The 9,974-nt window shown below is 30.1% G+C and overlaps 1 protein-coding gene across 2 annotated transcripts; it reads right to left on the reverse strand.

The window, feature by feature from the left end:
* Positions 1-1,373: 1,373 nt before the first annotated feature.
* Positions 1,374-4,641, reverse strand: LOC107942939 (protein SIEVE ELEMENT OCCLUSION B). Of its 2 annotated transcripts, none has more exons than XM_016876677.2 (7): positions 4,361-4,641; positions 4,164-4,268; positions 3,630-4,078; positions 3,436-3,545; positions 2,883-3,019; positions 2,321-2,800; positions 1,374-2,224 (listed from the first exon to the last, which is right to left on the reverse strand). In XM_016876677.2, exons 1-7 carry the CDS (start codon positions 4,583-4,585, stop codon positions 1,610-1,612), a joined length of 2,121 nt encoding a protein of 706 aa, XP_016732166.1. In that variant the 5' UTR covers positions 4,586-4,641; the 3' UTR covers positions 1,374-1,609. The 2 variants fall into 2 exon arrangements, with proteins under 2 accessions (XP_016732166.1, XP_016732165.1); XM_016876676.2 differs by having other exon boundaries at positions 2,321-2,803.
* Between the last annotated feature and the right edge of the window lie 5,333 nt (positions 4,642-9,974).

The raw sequence follows: 9,974 nt of genomic DNA on the forward strand, positions 1-9,974 counted from the left end.
CCAAAATCGTTGTTTTAGTAAAAAGAAATATTTTATTAAAATAACCAAATTTCTAGGTGATTCGATCACACCAAAACAAAAGATCGGTGGCGACTCCATGTTTTATTTTCAAAAAGTCGATTCCCCATTTTTTTTCATTAAAATTAAAAAAATTAGAAAAATAGTTTCGACAAACAATTTCTCAAGTATTATAAACTCTGCTCCCACTGTTTTTACTCTCCACATCATCAACATCTCTCCTTTTTCTATCTTTTTTATTTTTATTTTATTGTTTTATTTTTTACTTTTACATTATTTTTGTTTTATGCTATTTTCTGTAGTGTTTTATTTTGTTAGGGACTTTCCCGTTCATTTGGAGCACATGTTGACCTTGACGCCAGTGTGATACAAAGGTTTCGGCCTTTTTAGGGGAATTTTCTTGTTTCCACTTATGCTTCATTTATTTTACATTGAGGATAATGTATGCTTTAAGTGTATGTGTAGGGGTACATAGATTTATAATTTTCTTGTTTTCTTTGTTTTGCTTGTTTATCTTCTGTTTTATATATATATATATATATAAAATAATAATAATTTGTTTGTGTTTGAATTGTATGGTGCTTAGACTATGTTAATACTGAGATTATTGGTTGTGAATATTAAATTATGTATAGGTCTCTTTCAAACATGTAAATTTTGTTTGATGTTAGGTAATTTGGTTCTTTTTAAGGTAGATTAGTTAGTTCACTTTATTAAATTGCATAATAGACTAGAGGTAATTACTTTTGTAAATATGTTTGATTTTGTGTCATATGATAGATAGGTTATATAGATGTTTGTAGATAGGCATTACTTGAATTGATTATCATTCCCTTGTGTAATTATAAGTGTGAAAGAAATTGTGTTTTGTTGAATGCTTTGAGATGATCTAAGGCATTATTTGAATAGCTAGTGCTTAAATGGACCTACCTTTATGCTATTCATCCCTAGTTTTCTATGTTCAATCGATCCTCCACTAGCTCAACACAACCATATATAGATAGCATTTAGAAATGATACTGTGAATAAATGAAAATTATGAAAGAGAAATAAATTGCATGTATTACTATCCATAGTAAATACATTTTGTCAAATGGAACCATAGATGACTTATAAATTAACTTAATTTAATTTTTTTGAATTATTATTTAATTTATTGTAATTAGATAATTGAATGAAAAGTGAAAACTAAATTAATTAGTCATCACAATTTTACCGAATGAAATGAATAAATTTATTCATATAATTAAAGTTTTGTTTAGTCTATTTTGAAAATGTTGAAATCTTAAAATAATAATCATAATAAAAAATTCAAGCCATAAACTTGGGAAAAACTTTAGTTAGCAAAGTAGCCCTAAAATTAAAACACAAAATCACATAAAATTAGCTAACTAAGGCTCTTCAATAGCCGATGTGGGATAATAAAAGAGCCCTAAACATTATTAGAAATCTCACAAACATCACTCTATCGTAGACTCTAGATAAGACAATCATATATAACTCTAAACAAACATCACACTATGATGATTGCTATTTTTATTTCTACTCTTTTATTTGATCCCTCAATAGCAATTTTTTGGCTTTGTTTAGATCACTCAACACAGCAGCGATACATGAAATACATCTCCATTGGACGTCCACACTCAGCACACTGCACCCTCTCCGGAATGCCGCCACTGTTTTCCGGTAGAATAAGGCGAGTGCAATGATGGTTATCGGTAATCCCTTCCAATTGTTTACGAAGTGCTGGGATAAACCCCATTTGCTTCGCAAGTTTTTCCCATTCATCAAAGCTCTCCATGCTGCTAATCACTTTATCTCCATTGGCTCTCACCATATCATCTGAACCAGAGAAGAACACTGCCCATCCATTTTCACTACCGTCATATGCAAGCATCGTCATCACTTCTTGCTTTATAGCATCGTTTTCAATGGTCTTCCCATGTTGGGTTTTCGAGTACAACATGCTCTCTAATCGGTTCCAAAAGAACCACACATTGTCATCTTCCCAAGCGTGGCTAAGTTGCTTCTCTTTGATTAGACCAGTAATCTTTTTCACTCGTTCCTTTGCATTGTTTTTGCCAACATAAACCATTTCTAAGCCAATGTCGAGAGCCTTTGCAACCCCTTTTGTTGCGGTAGTGAAACTTTCGATCCATTCCATTTGCACACCACCATAAAAACATACCACTTTCTGTTGGCTCACCTGATTATATAAGAAACCATACAAAACCATGAATAAATAAAGCATATTAATTTATGTACATATGTATATTAAAGTTATGTGGAGATGTTCATGTACCCAAGTAGGTAAGTTTGGCTCAAGGCGATCAACGAGAAGCTCAAGGGTCCAAGCTTCAGCTTTCCAAAAACTTTCTTCTTTTTCACTGCTAAATGGAAAAGCTGAATTTCCCCATATCCACATCATGTTGAGTGCATTTGGGCATAAAACCTTTCCTTTTGGATCCAATGTCACCGCAATTGGTTTCTTAACGAAACCCCATACTTCCATTATGTATTTTATTACTGCCGGTTCAATGGCAAAAGGATGGTTCACTGTATACCATGGCATAATTGATTGTAAGCTCAAAAACTTTTGTTCATAACCATCATTCCAAGTTGATCTGTCCACAATTGGGAGCCATAGGATCTCATAGTTAAGCTCACATGATACCCTTTCACCTTTGTAAAGAGCCTCAAGAACTCGAATCTCCTCTTGGGAGATGTCAAGATCTGAAATGAGCAATAAAACTTGCTTTCTTCTCAAGACATCATTAAGAACCTGCTAAATTTATAAGAAGTTAATATGCGGTCCAATCAATTTAAAAACATGGTTGAAACTTGGAACATGAAATTAAATCAACCTTGGTCTTGTCTGGATTCAAGAGATAATAAGTCTCTTCCTTGCGAAAGATTTTTAGGAGAATCTTCAAGTTGTCCATTTGAGGTGTTTCAATAGTACGCCTGAAGTCTTCAAAAGCTTCCATTAGCTTCTCCTCATCTGCATCTCATTATCATTATAAGTCATCTCTTTTTATGAATCTAAGGTAAAAGTATCATTAAGGTTCTTATAGTAAGAGTTAGATTGTATTTTATTCATTTTATTTATAAAATTAATAAATTAATTCTTATATGTTAAATTAAAGAGCAACATGATTCTTTCTGATAAAATTTTTATCATTTTTTATTGTTAAAAACTGGTATTGCCTTCATGTTGATATAAAACAACCAATTTTTAACAATAAAAATAAATGAAATTGGTAATATAATAACTAATTTATTCTTTGATGTAACCTATAAAAATTAATTTATTCACTTTTTTAATATTGGAGGAAAAATGCATTTAGACTCTCCCCGACGCTTTTAGCATATATACATATGATTTATATTTCTGAGTTCTCTAGGATATAGGCTCACCAATGCGCTGATAACAAATATGTAATAGACTTTGAAGGTGTTCATGTATGCTACTAACTTTATGTGCTAAGCTTGATAGTTCCCATGCCTCAGAAGTCGATGTAATGAACCTGAACGAAACAAAAGATTTGATTATTGATAGATTTTGTCATCATACTGTGTCATTGAGAGCATGTAAGAAATTCATTACTTACTCGTGTCCCATCCCTACGAGACCCGTAATCTGTGCAGCACAAGCGACGACACTCCAAATGATCCAGTAGGTAGCAGTGGGGATATGAGCCATGGCGGTCGACAATGGTGGCACATCGATCGAAATAAACTCAGAAGGTAGCTCAGTGAACTCAACAATGCACTTGGTTACATCAATCATTGCATTGATGAGCTTGTTAAGTGCATCAAAGTGGGGTTTCAATGTTTGGGAATGCTCTAAAATGTCGGGTAACTGCTTGAGGAGAGCCACGGATTTTGCCAATGAGTTGGAAGTGCAAAGCTGAACGATCAGCCAAAATTCCCCAAAATTCACTGCGAAAGCAGCTAATGTTAGCACCACTTTTGCATCCCACGAATAGTTTGAAAGCATGTTAAGAATCCCCATTGTTGTTGCATGAGCATCCCCTCCTCCTGAACACTTGCATGATACCTGCAAAACATCAAATGTTAGTATCATCATTTTGCGGTCTCGGAAAAGATCGAGATTCCGAAAGAAAAAAGAAGAGCCGAATAACCTCGCAGCAGATTTTGTGTACGATATAAGCCAATGCATCAAGTGCACCATCAATGACATATGAGTTGGTCCGATCATCGAGAGCATCGATGTGTCCCGTTCCACCCTACAAGACAAAAAACAAATTACCATTGTCTTGAAATCTTTCTATTTTCATGAATATAAACATCATGAAATCATAAGGTTATCAAAATTTACATTCATAGCATGATCAATGTTGGGAATGATATGATGCAACACATTGTCAATGACTTGGAGAATTGGTTTAACATCAACAAAACGACCATCGGGGGCATGAGTCGACTGAATCAGCTTCGTCATCGCACCATCATCGGATGCGGCGAGCATCCGACGCTCATTCCTCACCAGTTGCTGGGATTTAGAAGGCAGTGATGAGAGTGAGAGTGAGATAGGGGTAGCCATTGTAGAATATACAAAAGTATAACTATTTTTCGATGTTTGACGTGTGATGTGTTTGGTAAGCATTGTAGAGTTTAAATAATGATGGGAACATGCACTGGGGAGGGTGCTCTGTCTTGTTCTATTACCTGTCCTTGTCCTCTTTCCACATTGTAACTACTTTTAACTTTTATATATAACTAGAAATACTGCTTGTCTTTCTAATTATATATATTAATAATTACAATTTAAAAAATATTTATAATTGCTTAAATACTTTATTATCGTACAATACATGAGTTTTAATTATTTAAAAAATATTTTACAATTACTAAATTTCCCAATTTGAATATCTAAAATAAATAATAATTACAATTTATAGCAAATAGTACAAGAAAAGATGCTAAGTTTTTAACTTTTGCATTTACTTTAGATCATAGTAAATAATCAATAATTATTTTAATTGAACTCAAGGATTCATGTGTCACATTTAACCTTTGAATTTACTTTATTTAACTTTGCTTAGTAAAAAGATAATTGATCTTAATTGAACTTAAGAATGGATGCAGGAGGTTTTTATTTTTATTTATTATTTTATGGATATATAAAAGGCCAAATAATCGATATTGTCAATCTTTGGGAAACATAGGATCCCAAACAATGATCTTTTTTCTTTTTACCTCTTATTAAAAGTCAAGTTTTGAAATTGAAAACCATTTAAGGTAACCAAACAATCAACCACAACAATAATTGTGAGGGAAAAATTGCATAATATCAAATTTAATTTTTAATATTTATATTATTTTACCAATTTTACTTTTATTTTATTTTTAAGTTAATTTTGATATTTAATCTTTTAAAAATAATTGAATTGTTATTATTTTTTAACGGAAATATTGACTAAAATGTTAAGGGTGCCTTTGGATTCACTGCGCTTGTAGTATAGTGAAATCTTTTACATCATCGCTACAGTAATTAATCTCACTACTATTGTTGTTTTTAACCTAATCAGAGATAAATGAACCGCTCATAAAACTAAGTCTAAATCTTTAAAACTGGTAGCCTCTATGGGAATTCAATGTAATTCATACTATTTTTTTATTATTATTTTGTATGAACTCTTTATAATTTGTTCGTGTTTTTTCAATTTTTATTTTTAATATTTTTAAATTATTTGTTGACGTAACATTTGAGACAAATAATGTCATGTCAGTATGAATTATATATAGACGGTCAAGTGAGTTGTCACGTCAACATCATTAAAATTTTAATATTTTAATCAACATTTTCATTAAAAATAATTTAACTCATTTTAAAATATTAATAATTAAATTTAACTAAAAACACTTTATAAAAATTAAAAATATTAACACTTATAAGGTGCCCACTGCCCCATCACTAATATTTTCCTTTTAACAATTTGCACTAAAAAGTATTTAAAATTTTAAAAGTTTTTTTATACAATACAAATGTGAATTCACTCGCCCACAAATGCATGATGAAATTAGAGGGAGTAGGTAGAGGACCAAAAATTATACTTTGTCTCTATTTAATCCTTTTAAAATTGATAATATCAAAAATTAATATCAGAAAAAATTATACTTTAACCTCATAAAAAATTATAATTCAATCCCAACTTATAAACTAATTTTCTAGATTTGTCCTTTCACACACACATACATTGCACACACTATATTATCACACAAGTGAATCTATATATCGAATCCGTCTTGGGTATGGATGAACTTCGAGTTCACTTTACATAATTTTATATCCTGTTAAATTGGAATTTAATATTTTATACACATAAATTTAAATTTATATACATGGAAGCCTCTGCATTGACACATGTTCCCTTATTCTTTATTTCTTCCACATTATAAGAAAATGGTAATATTTGAGTTTTGATCCCTCTACTATATATAAATGTGATGTTTCATCTTTATAATTTAATTTATATACTTTATTATTAGTTAGTCCAAATATTTAATATTGTTGACTACTTCAATTGAATTTTTTTGCGTGGATTTATTTTTAAAAATATTATTCTAATACAATATATATATCTACATGAAGCTAGAATAGATGTTTTTAAGAAAAAAACTCGACCTCAAGGTTTTAACTGGAATAATTAAGGGTATTAACTATTTTGATTAATTAATAAAATTATGTGAAAGAACTAAATTATATTAAAAGTATAGATACTAAATCTTAAATTTAAACATATTACGGGATCATAACCATAATTTGATGTAAAACAATTTATGCCTAACACAATATTTTTTATTTAATTTAATAAAAATTATTTTAAAAAAAATTATGATTTTCAATTTAATTTAATTTAATTGATATAATTGATTATATGTATACCCAAAGCAAAACAAGGATAGTAAAGGACACGTGGGTACACCCACCATGATGCTCTCCCCTTTCTTTAACATTTAAAAAACAAAGTTAAATTTTAATTTTGCTCCCGTCTAAATTTGAGATATATTTTTTATACTTAAATTTTTAACATAAATTGGTTATTATATTTTTTACCGTTATTAATTAGTCCAAATACTTAATATGATAAACTTTTTTATTAAAATATTATGTGATTATATATAATTTGAATAGACGAACACCTAATTTCTCATTTTATATAGGTTTGCATTATTCTTTTGTCACATTATAATGTGATAGATAATTTCAATTTTGGCTCCTAAACTACTTGAAATTTAGTCTATATATTTTAATTTTTATATAATTGATCCTCTACGTTTATAATGGACATAATAAACTTATATTCTAATCTATGAAAAAATTATAATTAAATTCCGGCCCTTGCTAAAAAGGTTTTCTAGATTCGCCCCTGATCTTGTTGTTACACCATTAATGAAAATTAATGATTTAGTGATCAAAATGTAACAAATTGATAATGTTAATAACCATATTACAACTTTTTAAAATTTAGTAATCAACGTATAATTTAAACTTACTAAATTTATAGTTTACCTATTAATTATTTATAAATATCAACAAATTTTAAAATTCACACATAAACAGTACAGCTATCAATGCATTAAGTTGATGAAAGAAAGAAAAAAGTTAGAAGTCTATATTTGTACTTCTGTTTATTATGATCCTCCAAAAAGGTGCAGCAATAGAAGCTTTGTGCCAAATTATGCTTGGAAATTTTAGAAATAAATCCAACAGCACTGAAACCTGTATTTATTTTTTTTCACATGTAAATATGGTAAAGCATGACTGTTTTTTTTCTTTTTCCTTGTAGGTACGTCTCAGTATCAAAATCATGAAAGGTCATCAATAAATAATATATCGACAAAACTCTTTGTGTAACACGTTTCAATACCAACAATTAATGAGGATAAAATTTTGGAACTACCCATAAGTGGTTGAAAAAATTTGAAAGGAAATTTTTTCTCGACTAAATTTGAATATTGGAGTCATTGTTGTTGGAAAAATTTTATTTGAATCCAGTCTCGACTCCTACAAAATTGATCTTAAATCGTAAAATGAATGAGGACATTTAATAACATCAAAAAAAAAATTTAAGTGTTTTTGCCAATAATGTGGCACCTCGTATAAAATAATACATAAATTCACTTTAAAAAAAACATAAAATCATTTTTTTAAATATATATAAAGAGAATTATAAATACTAAAATATATACCTCATTCAAGAAATTTAAGTTTGAATATGATATTGTTGAAGAGATAATCATCCGTTAATTAGTTAGTTAGGAGTCGATAGTATATAAGTGCATATCAGTTGTAATTTTATATACTATTTTCATTAATAAAAAATTGATATCAAATTTCTTCCTTTTTCACCTTTTCACATCAATTATTCACTATTGTCGGAATCCTCTATTGATTGCGGTTCGTTTGTCACTGTTTTGTTTTTTGTTCGCGATTTGTTGCAATGGCTAATTCGTCTAATCTTTCAGTTGATTTCAATTACCCCTTGTACTTGCATCCATCTGATACTCCAGGTGTGTTACTCGTATCTCATCAACTTTTTGGGATTGAAAACTATAATATCTGAAGTCGATCTATGCGAATTGCATTATTGTGAAAAAAAACAAGTTACGTTTTCTGGATGGGACTTGCTCTAAAGAGTTAGTAATAGAGGATTTGCATTCTCAATGGGAACATTGTAATGTCATAGTTTTGTCATGGATCTTGAATACAGTTAGCAAAGAACTTTCAGCAAGGATAGTTTTTGCTTCCAGTGTAATAGTTGTTTGGAAAGATCTTAATGAGTGTTTTAATAAAGTTGATGGATCTCGAGTCTATTTTCTGTATCATGAGACCATTTCTCGCCTTCAAGGAACCGCTTCAATGTTTGTGTAGTTCACTACATTACGCTTGCTTTGGGATAATTATGATGCTCTTGTGCCTTTCTCTTCTTAGGGTTGTGAACAATCAAAGCAAAATGTTGAACATGTCTGTCATAACGATCATGGCGCGTATAGGAACGCGGGCAATTGTGCTGATAAGGGATCCAACCAAGATGTGAACGCAAGAAGAATATATGAAAGCATCTGGTGTATGGATATGCATGGAAGCAAGGGTATTTTCTTCAAAGTATTTGCGAATAAGTATTCGCTATTAAGAGTCCGCCAGATGTAATAAATAAGTCAACATTGGTTATGAGAAAGTGAGATGATTCTTGAGATTTTTAATTTTAAGTATTTATTGGAAAAAAGGTCGTCAAAAAATGGAAGTCCGCCGAGGACTATGTTAAGTGGAATGTACGCCAAGGACTATCTTAGGTGGAATGTCCACCAGGGATTAACAAAGGAATATGATATTTGTTGGGTGTATCTAGCGTTAAGAAGTCTGCTAAGGACTATCTTATATAAAATTGAGAAGTCTGCATTACATGATCTAGCGAAGAGATAGTGTAACGGCCCAAATTTCAGTGATACCGGAACAGTGATTTGAGATCACTAAATCCGACAAGTATGTTTAAAAATTTAATAAATTAATACTTATGAGTCAAGTGTGAATTTAGAAGAATTTTGAATTAGTGAATTTTGTGTAAAAAAAAGAGAGAAAAGAATTTAATAAGTAAATTGGGTCTAAAACGAGGTATCGAGACCTCGAATTCATAAACCGAGCCATAAATATTTTTAAAAATATTTATGGAGTGTAAATAAGTTAGTATTAAAGTTTCGTCAAGAAATTTTAAGATTTCGGTAGTTAATTAGGTGAAAAGGACTAAATTGAACTAATTGTAAAATTGTGAGATGTGATTAAATAGCTTAAGTATTTAAAAAGATGGATTTAAAGAGCAATTAGACCCAAAGGTTAATGGCTGGACGGTTTGGGTATGAAATAAGCAAGAAAACAATGTGAACAAGGGGCAAAATTGGAAATAGCATAAAAGTTAGTAATTAAATAA

Source organism: Gossypium hirsutum, chromosome A03 (genome assembly GCF_007990345.1).
Source record: "Gossypium hirsutum isolate 1008001.06 chromosome A03, Gossypium_hirsutum_v2.1, whole genome shotgun sequence".
Taxonomy (NCBI): domain Eukaryota; kingdom Viridiplantae; phylum Streptophyta; class Magnoliopsida; order Malvales; family Malvaceae; genus Gossypium; species Gossypium hirsutum.